Consider the following 18810-nt stretch of genomic DNA (forward strand, 5'->3'; position numbering starts at 1 on the left):
ATTATCTGTATCATCACCACTATCTGTCTACTCATCAATGGCCTTCATCCATCAGGCTCAATGTACCTATGAGTGGACACATCTTCCCTTCCATCCACCTGCAAACCTACTTCTTGCCCTGTAGTCCTCACTCTGGTGGGTGGTTTGTTTTACACCTTGCCCAGTCCTCCAGTCTGCTAGCTTTGACTGACTTTCCTTTGTACTTCATATCCAAAGATCAAAGTCCAGTTGGTTCTCTTTTGGAAATGGTGTACTCTCCTGTCATCCCTTTGGTTCAGACCCTGTTTCAACCAGGTCTCTGACTCTTTGTGATTCCATGGACTGTAGCCCACCGGGTTCCTCCGTCCATGGAATTTTCCAGGCAAGAATACTGGAGTGGGTTGCCATTTTCTACTTCAGGAGATTTTCCCAACCCAGGGCTTGAACTCGCGTCTCTTGCATCTCCTGCACTGGCAGGTGGATTCTTTATCTCTTGGTGCCACTGGGAAATCCACATTACCGACACCACCCCTTAACCATCTCCCTGCCCTCGCCTCCCCTTACTCCACTCCACTTCCTACAGTGAAGCCAAATGGATTTCTTTCAAAAGCCCAACTTTATGCAGAATTCTGATAGGTTTAATGAAAATAAATGATTTTAAACAACATACAAAATAATATTTGAGACTAAGAAGAGTAGAAAAGTATTTTAGAAAAGATTTGTAAGGGGAAATTTATAAAATTTGCAAACTTATAAATATCACAATCAAAGAGTTATATAAAGAGACATTAAATATGTATAAGAAATATATAAGAATAGACAAGTAGGTCAGGGAGACAAAATAGAATCAAGAAATAGATTTACCTTCATATATGTGTACATATACACACATATATACATATATAGTATATACGTAAATCCATATATATCTACTTTTATATATCTATTATGTATTTAGTATATTTAAATCAAAGCCATACATTTAAACTTTAATCCAGTCAGGAAAAAATGGTTTATTTAAAAGATGATGTTGATATAACTGAAAATCTATTTGGAAGAACAAAGCTAAAGCTCAATCACTATATCTTATCATATATTAATAAAAATTCCCTTTGGACAAGAGACTTAATTACTTAAAAATTAAAATATCACCAAAAAAAAAAAAAAGCAAGAGAGCATCTTTTAGCCTTGGATGGGAGAAACTTTCATATTCAAAACTGGACACTCATACCTATGGCTGATTCATTTTCTGAATCATATTCATTGATATATGACAGAAACCAATAAAATATTATAAAGCAATTATCCTCCAATTAAATATAAAGTTAAAAAATGGACACTCAGAGGCCTAAAAGGCAGTTTTATAAAATTTAAATAACATTTATTTCCTAAAAAAAATTCTTTTAATTAGGAAGGTTTTGCTTTAGTTAGTTTTTAACTTTGTTAGTTTTTGCTGCACAGCAAAGTGAATCAGCTATATTACACATATACCTCCTCCCTCGTGGGCCTTCTTCCCATCCCAGTCATCTAGGTCACAACAGAGCACTGTGCTAAGCTCCTTGTAAAAGGCAGTTTGACTATATAAAAATGTAACGCTTTCTATGGCAAAGATAGTAAACGAATGACAAAAGGTAGGCTGGGAAAGGTAACAGCCACACAACAAATGAAGACCGAACATGCTCAATACTAACGGCAGCTACAAGTTGTTGACAAGATGACAGAGAAACCAGCGCAAATGGGCAAAATGTTATAAACAGGCGATTCACACAAAACAGCCAATAAACATATTAAAATACTCAATCTTTGTAATTTACATGGAAATACCAATTCAAACACAGTTCAACCTCCTGCTACACCCACCTCCAGGTAAGATTAAAAACCAATAATACCCAGAGAAAATTGGGGGAAAACAGATGCTTTCAGTCATTGCTGGTGGGTGTGAATAGCAATAATTTTTTGATAGTGTAATTGCGCATCTTCTATTCAAAATGAAAATGCATCTATCCCTGGACCCAGCAATCCCATTTTCTGACATACTTTTATAAAGGGGAAATGAAAGTGAAGTCGCTCAGTTGTGTCCGACTCTTTGCAGCCTCATGGACTGTAGCCTATCAGGCTCCTCTGTCCATGGGATTTTCAGGATATTCCAGGCAAGAATACTGGCGTGGGTTGCCATTTCCTTCTCCAGGAGATCATCCCGACCCAGGGATTGGACCCAGGGATTGAACCCAGGTCTCCTGCATTGTAGGCAGACGCTTTACTGTCTGAGCCACCAGGGAAGACATTCTCTGATAAGCACAGGCAAAGCAGCATTGCTTGAATGACTAAAGCTTGAAAGAGCCTGTGTGCCCATCAGTAAGGGCACTGGTTTGATAAATCCGTTCATCCACACTCTTACTCCCACAGCAAGTGACTGGAGGATTCAGATCCATCCATTTACCAAGGATTTGCTGAGGACACACTGTGTGCTGGCCCTGGTCTAGTCACCAGGGGTACAGCAGAGAGCAAACTAAAGTCACGGCCACAGGCGGAGTACAGTCTAATGGGTGCAGGATCAGGAAACGCCTCTCCGAGGAGGTGACGTTAGAGGTGAGCCGCGAGCAAAGGAGGGAGCCAGACAGGTAGTGATTGACATGTGTGTAAAGTGAGGAAAGAAACAAGATGCTGAGCAACATGCATAGTATGATCCTTTTTAGAGGAAAAGCATAATCTATGTTGGTATACTTTTATAAGAGAAATTTGCAGAAGAAACCTTCTACGCTGTTAGCACTGGGAACTGGAGTTGGAGGTGAAGTGAAGAGAGGGTGGGGAATAAGACAGTGTTACCTTTGGGTTTACATGCTGGGCTGGTTTTAATTGCTACAATCCCTACACTTTGGGGAGGGGATTGGTTTTGTTTTGTTTGCTACTCACAGAAACCTCCTTTCGTTTCCCCTGATACCTACCATACCTGCCTACCATCGCTCCACTGTGAACGCGTCCACCTCCTCTATTAGACGCAGGGCTGAGACTATGGCATGTGCTACACAGAAATGTGTATAAAGGTAAACAGATGGTTAGGTAATTGGATCAGTGACATGTTCTCATTTTACAGAATAACCAGTACCAAGTTAACTGTTAACTAGGAGAGAAACAGGGTCAACCCAGATCAAAGATGGAACTGGAATCTTGGTCCAACATTTGTTTTTTTAACCATCTCCTTCCCCTCTGCTCTGTCAAAACCTAAATACTGAGTCTCTAGTGAAGAAAAAGAAAACAAAAGTAAATAATAACAATAATTTTAAAAGCCTACTAGAGAAAAAACAGGAAGGAATCAAAGAGTTTGTTCAGGAAAATATTCCGGGCAAGTTTTCACCTATTCAGCACTTGACAGAGAATAAAAGTTTCCATTCAGAGCAGATATATTTCCTTTCCCATGATTTGGCTTATTTTTAAAAAGTCTGAATTCCCAGAGTTCATAATGTCTGCTCCAACTGAGAAAGTTCTTATAGTTTGTTTCAACTGCTGTGCAACTCATCACCATCAGCTAAGTAGATTCTTTTTTTCCTTCTGTCTCAAAGCTATGATTATGTCCTCCTTTAGAAATGGCTCAGGATTCCACATAATGCAAGCAATTTACATGGACTCTGCCTTGAAATTACATCCTTCAAACAAGACAGATATCCTAAACTGAAATGTAACAAGTGTGAATCCTGTGAGTATTAAGCTTACTCCAATCAGTCTGGACCCAATGGAAGGAGTAAGGCATCTTTCTGGGGACTTGTGATAATGTGTACTTCTTAGCTGCTTGTGTTTGTGGGTGTTGTTTGTGTGTGCATGTACATTTGTGAGGACTTAGAGTAGCTTGGACAGCATGGAGATCAAACTGCTGCTGCTGCTGCTAAGTCACTTCAGTTGTGTCCAACTCTGTGTTACCCCATAGACGGCAGCCCACCAGGCTCCCCCGTCCCTGGGATTCTCCAGGCAAGAACACTGGAATGGGTTGCCATTTCCTTCTCCAATGCATGAAAGTGAAAAGTGAAAGGGAAGTGCTCAGTCATGTCTGACTCCTAGCAACCCCAAGGACTGTAGCCCACCAGGCTCCTCCATCCACGGGATTTTCCAGGCAAGAGTACTGGAGTGGGGTGCCATTGCCTTCTCCAGGAGATCAAACTAGTCAATTCTAAAGGAAATCAACCCTGAATACTCATTGGAGCTGAAGCTCCAACACTTCGGCCACCTGATGCGAAGAGTTGACTCATTGGAAAACACCCTGATGCTGGGAAAGACTGAAGGCAAAAGGAGAAGAGAGAGGGCAGCAGAGGATGAGATGGTTGCATAGTATCACTGATTCAATGCACATGATCTTGGACAAACTCAGGGAGATGGTGAGGGACAGGGAAGCCTGGCATGCTGTGGTCCACGGGTTGTAAAGAGTTGGACACGATTTAGTGACTGAAAAACAACAACAAGGTAGAAACAGATGTTTGCCCTGGAAGCAAATGCAGTGGGTTTAGGAAGAACTGCCACTTTGGGTAACGGAGGTCACTCTGTCACATGTAGGCCACATTACCTTGCGTGAAGCACTAAGGCAACTCCAAATGGGTGTGGTGTGCCCGTCAGATACAGCAAATGAGTGGTAAATGGAGAAGCTTCATGCTCAATTTCTGACATCTTTTAGGATTTGCCAGTGCTCAGGGACCCTCTGTGTTGTAGTCAATCTCTTTTAAAGCTGTTAGCAATCCCTCTGTCACCTAGCTCCCAGAGCAGTGTGCCCCCAAACTGGCCACATCAGAAGTAACACAGTGTTATGTGTTAATAGCAGAGACTCCTAGGCTTCTGTAATGGAGATTCTGAGTTGGGAGCCCAGGGATGGACCCTGAAACCTCCCTACTCAACTCAGGTGACTTTATGACTTAACATAGTTGAGAAGCAAAGTCTCAGTAGACTCTTACCCTGTATCTGTCTTTAAGTATCCAGACCCCAAATTATTGAAAACATGACAACAGGATCCCATGAAAAACAAGGACATTTCAATATGAGAAGAGGTACTTATGGGGGAACAATAAATATTTATTAGTTTTAAATGATTTTTAAAAGGAAATACTAAACCACTCCATAGCTATAGAATTAAAGGAGACAAGGACATAACAAATATTAAAATCTTCTTACTTTTCAGGATGATTCTAATGCCTGCACAATGAAAGGACTCTGGAATCCCTCTCTTTTAAATCCGTTACTAGTCAAGTTTTTTGTTTTTTTTTTTTTCCCCTCTCTCTCTTACATACACCGACATCAAAGGGAAAAGAAAGGTGAGTTCTGAAATAGGTTTGGCCAGGAGGAAGGTTAAAATTTACACTTACTGCATGTCTACTTTGTGGCAGGTCAATTACTATTTTGTCCACATAGCATTTTGGTGAAGCAAGTGTCTGAACTTCAGAGAGGTTAAGTGACTTGCCCAAATTAACTTAGCTGGTCTGCTTTAGAGCTAAGACCCAGGTGGGAGAAGCGACAAAACCACACAGACAGTGGACACCAACCACTATATAACACAGTTTGCAGGCTAGCTGGCACAGGGGCTGCTGCTGCTGCTGTTTAGTTACTAGGTCGTGCCCTACTCTTTGCAACCCCGTGGACTGTAGCCCACCAGGCTCCTCTGTCCACGGGATTTCCCAGGCAAGAATACTGGAGTGGCAGTGGGTTGCCATTTCATTCTCCAGGGCCTCTTCCTGACCTAGGAATCAAACCTGCATCTCCTGCCTGCCAGGCAGATTCTTTAACACTGAACCACTGGTTAGTGGTTGATAAACAGATAAGTAGTGGATAGATAATGACCAGTGAATAGATAATGATAAATGGACGAGTAGTGGGTATCAGGGCTTTCCTAATAGCTCAGTTGGTAAAGAATCCGCCTGCAATGCAGGAGACCCCGGTTCAATTTCTGGGTTGGGAAGATCCCCTGGAGAAGGGATAGGCTACCCACTCCAGTATTCTTGGGCTTCCCTGTGGCTCAGCTGGTAAAGAATCCACCTGCAATGTGGGAAACCTAGGTTCGATACCTGGGTTGGGAAGCTTCCCTGGAGAAGGGAAAGGCTACCCACTCTAGTATTCTGGTCTGGAGAATTCCATGGACTGTATAGTTCATGGGGTCACAAAGAATCAGACACAACTGAGTGACTTTCACTTAGTGGATAGATATGCAAACACCCTGATCCAAAAGATGACATGACTTCTTATTGGCTCACTCCAGAAGCAGAAAGCTCTGATGACAGTGGAATGAGAAATGGAAGCTAATGTTCTCCAGCATTCTTGCCTTGCTGATGAATGGTACATTTCTTAAGTACCTTGTAACTCATTTAGTTTCCTTCTTGGTTAAAGGTGTGACAGCATTCTCTGTAAATGAGATTTTGCAACAGAGCAAGAAGGATCATAAAATGCTTTGCAAATATGAATGCTTATGAAGGTCATAATACAATGAACCATAAATAACAGAACTGAAATCACATGCCCACGAAATAAGTTTTTCTTAAAGCATTTAAACGATCACCTTGATCAGTTTGCCCTCACTCTTACATGCATGTCATAAATGTCTTGATAACGTGGTTAAATGAGTCCATGACTCTCTTTCCTGTATGGAATCTGTTTTCTAAAGGCTGTTTGTGATCTGCAGGTTTGAGAGTGAATAGTCTACAGAAGAAATGCAAGCTAAAGGTTTCACAAAGGATGATTTCTGTATCTGGGGTTTCATTTCTGGTCATGTGAATGTTCTCTTAGCTTGCTCTTCTAAGAATGGAGTATTTAATAATGAGTGGTGAGAAAAAAATGGAGTCTTAGAATATCAGAATTCAAAAGGGCAGGCTAGCTCATATGGGTCTGTGGAAAGTTTTTGTAGACAAGTATCTTAGGTTCAAAGCCAGTTCTCAAACCAGTGAGCTTGGACTTTGGACAGATTCCTGAACTCTGAGCCCTACATTACTTGTGTATAAGATCAGGATAAGAAATTTTCCTCTGCAATAGATATGACAAATAAATGATACAAAACCACCAGCATAGCTCTGTTGACATAACTCAGGTTGCATATTCTTTCCAAGGTCATACAACCTTGGATAGAGGAGAGCCATAGAGCCTGCCTGTGGCAGATCTAAGTTTGGATTTCTTTTAAAGAAAAATCACACCATTTCTGTTTTGCATCTCTACTAGTGTATAAATAAGAACTGCTATCATTTTCATCTCATTCAGTTTTTAAGGGAAAATTTCCCAATAACAGAAAACTAGGTAGCAGATAAATTGGGAGAAATGAGGGAAATAAAACATAAACTTATAGTATTTAACTCTGGCTATAAAATTTGGTGGCTCAGACAGTAAAGAATCTGCCTGCAATTCAGGAGACCTAGGTTCAATCCCTGGGTTAGGAAGATCCCATGGAGAAGGGAATGACTACCCACTCCAGTATTCTTGCCTGCAGAATTCCATGGATAGAGGAACCCAGGCAGGCAACTGTCCATGGGATCACAGAGTCAGACATGACTGAGGAACTAATATTTTTTTTTTCATAGAATATGGGGAGCCATAGCACACTTGTAATATACTGAAATATTTCAGAAAATTATAGACATTCATTTCTTGGAACCAAAGTTCAGCTCCATCTGAACATGCAACTTTTGGAACAAGCCCTCTGTGAGGTTACAGGAAAAAACCCTCAAATTATAAACTTGACCCTTCTTCCTCAAAGAAAACATAGTAGGAACTTTTTCAATTTTTATTTTGGAAAAATTAGATTCATGGGAAGTTGCAAAGATTGTACAGAAAGGTCCCATAATTTTAGTAATTTAACTAATTGAATTCTGGCATCTGCTATTCATCTGTCTGAATTAGCATTATTTTACACCAAGGTAGAGACCTTTGTTATTCAGATTTGCACAAGTAATTGAGGGCTAATGATGCAGAACGTCTGGAAACAATGACATATCTGTTTGGTTTTCCCTCCAGGTTTACCAATCCCTATAATTTCTAATGACCCTATATCTTGAAGTTAATTTTTAGAAAACTAATTTCTAATCATTACATGCCCTTTTCCTGCTTCCCAGACCCCCCTCTCCTCATTTGTGGCATCCGTTCATTTAGAAGTTGCTTTCTCTCTTAGATATGGGTCAGTAAATTACCGAGGAAATGCATCACCGAGAATGGCAGCACATGCCCAGATAAAAGTCATTCATTTCTTCATTCGGTCAACACATTATGATGAAGAGACAACGCTGCTAAGAGCTGTTACGTACATGGGGCATAATGACTGTCATCAGTCAGAGCCATTCTCGGCGCACATGAACTTTAGAGTCCACCGTGAAGAGAGCAAAGTTCAAAGCTGCTTACAGAAGACAGGCCAGGTGCCGCAGACTATTTACCAGGTGGATCTAACTTAGACTGGGCTTTAGGGAATGCTTCCTGGAGGAAGAGAAGTGAGGGAGGGCACGTTTGGCCACGCTGGAATAATCAATCATTCTAAGGTTTTCTGCTATGACTGCAGAAGCCTCGTATTCTTTGCATCTGCTTCTCCATGTTATTGTCTAGAAAAATATTCTTCCACATTAGATTACTTTTCTATTTATGTAAATAAAAAGCCTTTTAAGCAATTAGCCCCCTTACATAACTTTCCTCAACCCTTCTTTTAACCGTTGGCACTATATCCAGATAAGAAACAATGAATATAATCCTATCTTCAAAATCAGGATCGGATATAATGTCTTAAAGCTAAACACCAATCGGTAACTCAGCATGTGGCGCAAACATAGAAGTGCACTGCACCCCGAGGGGCCTAGACCTGCAAGTCGGCCTCATTCGCACCCACACTGAAGGCGATGCAGGATATGGCCCAGTCTCTCTCACTCCTCCACTGTCCCTGGAGGGCGCTGAGGCCCCCCGCCTGACATCTGTGACAGGATGTCTGATGTCATTTTTGGACCCAATAATGGTTCATTAAGACATGGAATTGCTAGAAAGTCCATTACACAGACGTGTATAAAACTTGGCATTGGTACTGCTCATCTGCTTTGGTCCTGTTTTTATTCCCTGACTAGCAGGGGTGATGGAATTGCTCTGGTCCAGTTATGGACACGGTGGGCATCATTCCATTGATTTAAAGTAACTTTTATACGGCAATGGACTGAGAGCAAGTTAGTATTGTGTTATGGTTCAATTAATAGTTTCTTAGCATGCTTTTTCTATTTTTTTTTTTTTTTCTTTACACTCCAACCAAAGTCCTGACTTGGTTAAGTTCAGTTTTTACTTTTTCCTCCAGAATTTTTCAAAATCGGTAATAGATTTCTCCAACAGGTGGTGCTGTGTGCAACATAAAGCTACATTCTCCACTTTTCAGTGCTCAACTGATTCTACAATCTAACTTGACAATTTAAGATCACTGCTTGGTCTCATGGTTGATAAAGTAAAAATTAGTTCAATTGAAAAGAACCAAAGTGGCAATTTTTAGCTGAAAAGCACGTTTCTAAAATATGATTGATATAGTTAGACAATAAATTATGAACATTTTATTTTCTGTTAAGCTATATAATTAGTATAAATTTTCCTTTCCTACTTCAATTTATAGGAAAACAATATATGTAATTATTTAATCTAAAATATATTACCATAAAATTTTATTTGCTCTCATCTGAACGTTAAGCAGTGTTAACAAGTGAGGAAATATTTTCCTAGTGCTGTAATACTGTTTGGAGAACTTCAGCAACATTTTGTTCCAATACAGTGATTGGGATTTTAAAATAATAGCAAAATTCACATATCTTCAAAGCATGCTTTTGATACTCAGGTAGTAATGATTTTGATTTTAAAATCTAATAGATTTAAGACCTACTATGTATAAAGCAAAATCTACTACTGTCCATGGTGGCGCTGTCTGAAAAAATATAATGCACGCCATATATATAATTTAAAAAATTAATAGCCACACTAAAAAATTAAAGAGAAATAGGAGGAGCCTGGTAGGCTGCAGTCCATGGGGTCGCTAAGAGTCGGGCACGACTGAGCGACTTCCTTTTCACTTTTCACTTTCATGCATTGGAGAAGGAAATGGCAACCCACTCCAGTGTTCTTGCCTGGAGAGTCCCAGGGACGGGGGAGCCTGGTGGGCTGCCGTCTCTGGGGTCGCACAGAGTCGGACACGACTGAAGTGACTTAGCAGGTGAAATTATTTTTAACAGTATGTTTTCTTTATTTCAGTATATCCCAAATGTTACTATCTCAACATTTAATTAATGTAGAAATTATAAATGAGATGTATGTTGGGGGGCACTAAATCTTCATATCTGTGGTATATTTTATATTTATACTTGTAGCACATCTCAGTTTGTATTAGCCCTATTTCAGGTGCTCTCTGGCCACATGTAGCTAGTGGCTACTGTATTGGCCAGTCCAGGACTGAGCATTTCTCAAACTCTTCAATTCTTAAGACCTCTAAGGAGGAAGGATTCTTTTACTCATAAATATTACTCCCAGGTCCAGTATAACCACAAACTATACACCATCCCTTTGGGGTCTGAATTTATTTGATTTATTTTATTGAACTTTAGTTGTTTTATAATGTGTTAGTTTCTGCTGTACATCAAAGTGATCCAGACAGATCTATATATTGTTTTTCATATGCTTTTCCATTATAGTCTATTATGGGATATTGAGTATAGTTCCCTGTACTATATAGTAGGACCTTGTTGATTACCGATTCTATATATATAGTAGCTTGTATCTGCTAATCCCAAACTCCTAATCCAGCCCTCTCCCCATATCCCCTCTCACTGGAAGCACAATTTTAAACATGGTGAATTGAACTTTGTTAGTTTAATTCAAGTAAGTTTTTAATTAAACTTTCAAAGTGGATTCAATTTGCTGCACTTGAAAGATGATGCTTTTGCAGGAGCAGAATTAGTACTTTTGTTTTGCGGTACCTTTTTCTCTCCCAAGAAAACACCAGTGAACAAGTGCTAGAACAAGATTTATGTCTGCTGCCAAATAGAAAAGTGGCTCCTGCTATGTGATACCTTAGTGGTAACAGCAGGTTCTTCACACCCAGACCAACTGTCCTCTGTGTCATTCTAGCCTCTTATTTCAGTAGAACTTTGCTAACACGCCTGCTTCACGAGCATAATCACTGATGCCTTTGTTCCTGAGCTTGCTAGTGCCACAAATAACTCGTTTCCATCTTATTCTGCAGTGACCGTCTTTCCTGAATACACATCATGTCTTTTGGAATCATACAAGAATTAAGAGGGTACCTTGATTCATAATGGAAAACTTAAATAGCAAATGACATTTCTGTCACCTTTTCTTCCACACAAAGCACTTTTATAGGCATCCTCTAGCCACTGGACTGGAAAAGGTCAGTTTTCATTCCAATACCAAAGAAGGGCAATGCCAAAGAATGTTCAAACTACCATACAATGGCACTCATTTCACACTAAGGTTATGCTCAAAATTCTTCAAGCTAGGCTTCAGCAGTATGTGAACTGAGAACTTTCAGATGTAAAAGCTGGGTTTAGAATAGGCAGAGGAACCAGAGATCAAATTGCCAACATTTGTTAGGTCATAGAGAAAGCAAGGGAATTCCAGAAAAACATCTGCTTCACTGACTATGCTAAAGCCTTAAACTTTGACTTTGTGGATCACAACAAATTTTGGGAAATTCTTAAAGAAATGGGAATACCAGACCACCTTAGCTGGCTCCTGAGAAACCTGTGTGCGGATCAAGAAGCAACAGTTAGAACTGGACATGGAACAACTGACTGTTTCAAAGTTGGGAAAGGAGTACAACTAGGCTGTATATTGTCACCCTGCTTATTTAACTTATATTCAGAGTATATCATGTGAAATGCCATGCTGGATGAATCACAAGCTGGAATCAAGACTGCTGAGAGAAATATCAACAACCTCAGATATGCAGATGATACCATTCTAATGGCAGAAAGTGAAGAGGAACTAAAGAGCCTCTTGATGATGGTGAAAGAGGAGAGTGAAAAAACTGGTTTGAAATTCAACATTAAAAAAAAAAAAAAAAAAACTAAGATCATGGCATCTGGTCCCATCACTTCATGGCAAATAGAAGGGGAAAAAGTGGAAGTGATGACATTTTTTTTTTTCCCCTTAGGTTTTAAAATCACTGTAGATGGTGACTGTAGTCATGAAATTAAGACATCTGCTCCTTGGAAGGAAAGCTACGACAAATGTAAACAGTGTATTAAGAAGCAGAGATGTCACTTTGCTGACAAAGGTCCATATAGTCAAAGCTATGATTTTTCCAGTGGTCATGTATAGATGTGAGTTGGACCATAAAGATGGCTGAACTCCAAAGAATCGATGCTTTCAAACTGTGGTGCTGGAGAAGACTCTTAAGAGTCCCTTGGACTGCAAGGAGATCCAACCAGTCAATCCTAAAGGAATCAACCCTGAATATTCATTGGAAGTACTGATGCTGAAATATACTCCAATACTTTGGCCACCCAATGTGAAGAGCTGACTTACTAGAAAAGACACTGATGCTGGGAAAGACTGAAGACAGAAGGGGAACGGGCAGAGGATGAGATGGTTAGATAGCATCCCTGGCTCAGTGGACATGAGCAATTTGGGCAAAGTCCAGGAGATAGAGAAAACAGAGGAGCCTGGCAGGCTACAGTGCATGGGGTCACAAAGAGTTGGACATGACTTAGCGACTGAATAGGGCATCCTTCATTTGAGAAGATACAGAGGTGAGGGAGTATTATAGAAAAACAACTAGATTAAGAGTCCAAATTTTGGAAGTCTAGATCTATCAACCTACTCTTCCCTGAATGGGTGGTGGTGATGGGATTCCACTAGCCCCGGTGGTGTCCTTGTGTGATTTGGAAAAGGGCAGCCACTTGAAGTGGACACAGCCCTCCAAGTATATGGCGTAGTAACCAGACAGTAGGTTTAAAAAAAAAAAAAATTCGATAAAAATGACCCTTGACTTCAAGGCCAGTGTCAGAGCACATGACTTGGCAAGTTGAAGAGGCAAGATTTCTGCCCCTGCTTGCTCTCCTGCCCAACTGTATGTACATGGAAACTGTGCGTATGGCTAACTTTGAGTGTGGTTCTCATGTGTCAGACATTGTGCTATGAAATTTACATATTTCAGCTCATGTATTCCCCATTAGTTCTCTACGAGGTTAGAGAGACTTAGGGTTAGTAAGTGGTGGAGCCAGGACAAGAATTCCGGTCTGTGTGACATCCGCAGTTCATAACCCTAATGACCAAACTCCATTGTGCAAGTTCCCCTCCTCTTTGGACTTGCCTTCTATGGACAGAGGAGCCTGGTAGGCTACAGTCCATGGGGTCGCGAAGAGTCAGACACGACTGAGCGACTGAACTGACTGACCGACTTCCCTGGAGTTACAATTTGATTGTGCACACCGAAAGGTTTTGCAAGTTTTAAAAATACTATAGGACCATAGCCTAATCTTGATAATTGTGTTGCTTAGTAAAAAAAAAAAAAAGAGTACATATATATATATCACTGATCAAAATACTGGCTAAGATGCTTTCTAAACACTTGGGTTTTAGATTTTCAGAGAAGCTGGTACACTAGGACTAGTTATAAAAGTAGAATATAGGTTAGTTTTAAGTAACAGAATTCATTTATGGAAAAGAGGGTTAAAATGAGACATTTATAATAAGACAGGTATTATCAAGGATCACTTCCCATAGATGACAGATAAGTCCTGATGGTTACAAACTGGGGAAATTAATAGGTTAAATAAAGCTAGAGTAGGATGAGTTATCTCTTTTTTCCTTTAAGGATGGTCACTGGCTTATTTTATGCACTATTTTTATCTTGCTAATTAACAGCTATCCATGGGACAGAGTGGAGAGAGTAGAAAATAATATGAAACCTTAGGCTTTTCTACCCACAAGAACTCTGACTGGTTGGACCTTGAAGGAAAAAGAAGGGTTAGATTTTTAGAGACAGACTGATGTTTATTTTTGCCTGATTTTCAGGGAGGGAGGTTCCAGTAAAAATGAAGTTTCTCTGGGGACAGAACAAGAGTGGTGGTAAGTGGTTCTTGAGCTGGGTATGAAATCTGATCAATTAAGCTTCAGTTATAAAATGTGTATCTTGGTTCCTTCATTATTATTGCTTTTAAATTTAATAATAGTCCTCATTTTTCCTGTTGTGGCCTCCAGTGCTTGATTTTTTTAAACTTGGAAGTACTTACACTTCCTTTAAATTGTCTAAAATGGAACCAGAGTTTACCTGGTCTTTAAAAATGTAGCAAAGCAACTCTATCCACTATTTCCAAGATAGCATGTAGAATCCAGGACAGAGGGCTATATCACTGTATCTTTAAAACATCTCACAGACGCCCTTAGTATGGTAGTGTTTGGGGAGTCAGTTGTCTAAGCAAAGATAGGAAGACTTCCTATTTGAAAATTAGCTTGTTGAAAACAAAATGAAGACATGTCAGCATGAAATCTTGAAAATCCATTCCATCAAGAAACTTTAAAATTAAAAAAAAAAAAAAATCTGCTTGTGCCTGATAGGATATACTATAATATGTGCTCAAAAATGAAGAACATACTTTAGAATCCACAATGGTGGCTGCTTGCAGTTAATTTAAAAAATTAAACATTACCTTCCTCACTTGCTCTAGTCACATTTCAGGTACTCAAGATTTACATGTGACTAGTGATTACTAGTGAGTACTGGAATGGGGTGCCATTGCCTTCTCCGAGTGATTACTGTTGGATATTTCCATCATTATAGAAAATTCCATTGGACAACATTCTCTTAGAATATTCAATATTCTTCCTAAAATATTGTTACTTTCTCAGAACTGTCCTCAAGGTAAATGTTCCCCTTTAACTTTTTCCCCTGGAGACTAACATTAGTGAAGTTTAGGGTAGGAGAAATAGGCTGATGTGAACTTTCCTCTAGAACTACGCATTATGCGATGGTTCCTCCTCCTGCCCACTCTCCAGGATTGGGTGGGTGTCTAAGTCAGCACTGTGCCCAGTACTGGTGGTTCAAACATTATTTAGACACATACCCTGCCCTCAGCAGCTTACATCATCAAGGTAGCTCTTGGTTAAAAGTAAAATGCCAGTCCAGGCTCGATGCACTACTGGATGCTTGGGGCTAGTGCACTGGGATGACCCAGAGGGATGGTATGGGGAGGGAGGAGGGAGGAGGGTTCAGGATGGGGAACACATGTATACCTGTGGCGGATTCATTATGATATTTGGCATAACTAATACAATTTTGTAAAGTTTAAAAATAAAATAAAATTAAAAAAAAATCCTTGTGTAGAGGATGCTACCTTTAAAAAACTAGTAATCAACAACAGCATTTAAGAAATACTGGATACATGAAAATATTTTAATACTTTATTTTCCTTAAAACAAATAAACAAAAACTATCCTTTTTTGAAAACCCATTTATCTTATTCTCTCCATTTCTTTTACCTGAATCATCCATATTATTTTTACTCTTTTCAAAATGCTAATTCAGTTCTTTCCTTTAGGATTTATTCTTTTTAAAACTTTTGATTGTGTTTTCTTGTAAATTTCCTTACAAAAGAATGACTATACTTTCATGCTGCAAAATCAATTAAGGTAACAAAAATCAGAAATCTTAAATCACCACTGCATGTTTCCATCCATCGGAAATTATCTGAAGTTGTATAAGGTATAGGATATAAATATCAATATTATATATAAATATTTACTATATACTTACTACATGTATAACATTTAAAGTGACTATTCTCAATGTTGAAATCTAGAGGTTTGTAGGAATTTTTCTTTTTTGGTTTATTTTCCTCTCCACAGGACACATGTTTCTAAAATAAGTGGAATAGTTAAAAGTTTTTGCAAACAGGTAGATTTCAACCCTGGTGCTGCTTCTTAGTTGGGGTAACTTTTTATAAGTTACTTAACTTACTTGAACTTCAGTTCCCTCATCTATAAAGTAGGGTTAAAACTACCTACCTTGCTTTCACTTAAAATTTTAATATATAAATGCATTCATCAGTGCCTCATGAATGCTAGACTCTCAACAATGATTAGATTCCCTTTACCCTGCTGTAAAGACATTTTAAAATTCTTGGCTGGCTGAGATTCACCATGTCTTATACAAAACCTTTGGTATGACAATATTTTTCTATGGAATGAATATAATAGTGACAATAGCTGACATGTATCAAGGGCTGAGTAAGTAACAAGGGCTGTATTTGAAAAGTGATTCACATAATGACTATTTTTTCTTAACAGGAGTCCTATGAAGTGAGGAAGGTAATCTCCGTTTTGCAGAAGGAACAGAGGCTCATGGGGATCCAAGAGCTTGTCCATAGTCGTCCCTCAGACACCCTCGAGTCTGTGTCACTCCTTCATGCACACTTTACAACCAGGAGAGACTATGTTAGATGCTTTCCAAAAGCCAGTGAATTAAATATGAAGGTAGTAAATTTTATAGTATGTGAATTAGATCTCCAGTAAAAATGCTATATAAAGCAGTTGCTGGATGTGTAGGGACTAGCAAGTTAGTATAAAGGTTAGCTTTCTTTATGGTGAGCTTGCTCTACCTCTCTCTCTCTCGTTCAACATTTTAAAAAGAAAACACTATACCAAGTACCCACTCTCAAAACAAGTCTATTCACAATGTCTGCTAAGAAAAACTACTATGATTCTAAGGGTTAGACAGCCCAAAGAAGGTGTATATGAGAAGGTGACATGCTTGCTATAGGCCTGTCTTACCAGATCAAGGAAAAAGACACTGGAAGCACCAAAGACTCCAATCAGTAGCCTGAACCTCATTTTTAAAAAACTGATTAGAATCTAGGAGAAATAAAAAATCTATAAGAATAATCTGGGAGAAGACTGAGATAAAAGAAAAGGGATGGAAATAATAATTTCCCAAACAAAAAGTAAACACTACCATATGATCCAGCAATCCCACTCCTGGAGAAAACAATAATTTGAAAAGATACATGTACTCCAGTGTTCACTGCAGCACTATTTATCATAGCCAAGACATGGAAGCAGCCCAAATGTCCATCGACAGAGGAATGGATAAAGAAGATGTCATACATACATACATACATACATATGTATATATATATAATGGAATATCACTAAGCCATAAAAGGAATGAAATAATGCTATTTCCAGTCACATGAATGGATCTAGAGATTGTCATACTGAGTGAAGTCAGAGAGAGAAAGACAAATATCATATTATATCACTTACTATATAGTCTAAAAAGGTACAAATGAATTTATCTACAAAACAGAAATAGAGTCACAAATGTAGAAAACAAACTTACAGTTTCCAGGGAGTAGAGGGGGGAGGGAAAAATTGGGAGGCTGGGATGGACATATATACACTATATATATAAAATAGATAACTAATAAGAACCTACTGCATAGCACAGGGAACTCTACTCAATACTCTGTAATAACCTATATGGGGAAAGAATTTTAAAGAGTCAACACATGTGTATGTATAACTGATTCGCTTTGCTGTGCACCTGAAACTAACACAACATTGTAAATCATATATACTCCAATAACAGTTTTTTAAAAAGTGAATGTATTTTCTTAAAAATGCTCTACATGTTTTGCATACCTTCCATTATTATTTTACCCCCTCCTTACACATTTTTGACTTAGAAAACTTTCTTAAGCTTTGGAAAGATTGATATAGTTGATTTAAGACTGAGAGAATTATCAGAAATGTGTACATTAGTATTGGGATAGGGTTAGTTTTTTAGATGAAATTGAACTTCATTCCTTATACGTAGAAAACAACAAATGCGGAGGAACCCGATTCCCACTTTAAAATACAAATGTATGAAATTCAAGCACTGCTTCCTTTAGTCTAGTCATTCATTTGATTCCTGCCTACAGACATTAATAGAAACATGTAGTCATTGTAATTACCTTCATCCATGCCATTAAGTAATTCAGTTAAATCTTCATTTTTACTGTCAAACTGATGCTCCTTCCATGTTTCACCATTTTCACTGCGAAGAACAATGAGCTCTCTCTCCTTGCCTCTCATAGACCCAAAGTGAGGGATTTCCACTATGACAGGGCTGGAAAAAAAGCCACATTATTTTGGTATCAAAGGAAATGTGTTTATAGTTTCATACTTTTTAAAATGTTTCACTGACAATATTCATTTGAAAGTCAGAGGTGCCACTAAGGTTGGGAATGATTTCAAAGCTGCAGAATCATTTGCTAATTAAATAATATATTAGAAGCCTGAAAACATGCCATCATTCATTCATTCACAAACAATTCTTGGGGGCCTATCATATGTTAGGCATTTGATTTAAAAGAGGGAAAATATTCAGCACACATTAGAAATCAAGGAATTGAAAATTATTAAAAAAGACCATAAGAAAGAAAGTTGGTCCATTTTTAAGAACACAATAGGTATATTATACAAAACACTCATGATTTAAAAGGACACAGTCATTTCTTTAAAGAAAATTTGTAAATTATTTTGAAAGATTGCTGATTTTTTTCCCCTTAGTAAGAAAACAATCAATGTAACAATCCACTCCCTCCAAGGGTCAGTTTTCATAACGTTCATGGCCTGTATAGTCAAGAGAGTTTCTTTAGTTTTTAAGTTACGAAATGGGCAGCTTCATTTCCTCACTCTTGTAGGACTGCATAGGAATTCAACTTTCTGAAAAAGCACTATTGGTTTGAAATTGTCATATAACAATCTGTTAATCTTTGACAGTGTCCTTTTGCAAAAGAATGTAAAAAAATGGCTGCAAATTGAAGCTAGCCAATCAAGCACAGGAGTAGTTCTGTTAAATTTGAAAGTAGG

General features: G+C 38.6%; 1 protein-coding gene across 4 annotated transcripts in view; it reads right to left on the reverse strand.

Moving 5' to 3' along the window:
- The window catches only part of ANK3 (ankyrin 3), a 365564-nt gene that overhangs the window by 61709 nt on the left and 285045 nt on the right, over nucleotides 1-18810 (reverse strand). For all 4 annotated transcript variants that reach the window (XM_055589804.1, XM_055589787.1, XM_055589801.1 and 1 more), the window contains one exon: nucleotides 17910-18064. In XM_055589804.1, coding sequence (XP_055445779.1) covers nucleotides 17910-18064 — 155 coding nt within the window. The remainder of the gene's footprint in view (nucleotides 1-17909; nucleotides 18065-18810) is intronic.

This window comes from Bubalus kerabau, chromosome 1 (genome assembly GCF_029407905.1).
Source record: "Bubalus kerabau isolate K-KA32 ecotype Philippines breed swamp buffalo chromosome 1, PCC_UOA_SB_1v2, whole genome shotgun sequence".
NCBI classification, from domain to species: Eukaryota; Metazoa; Chordata; class Mammalia; order Artiodactyla; family Bovidae; genus Bubalus; species Bubalus kerabau.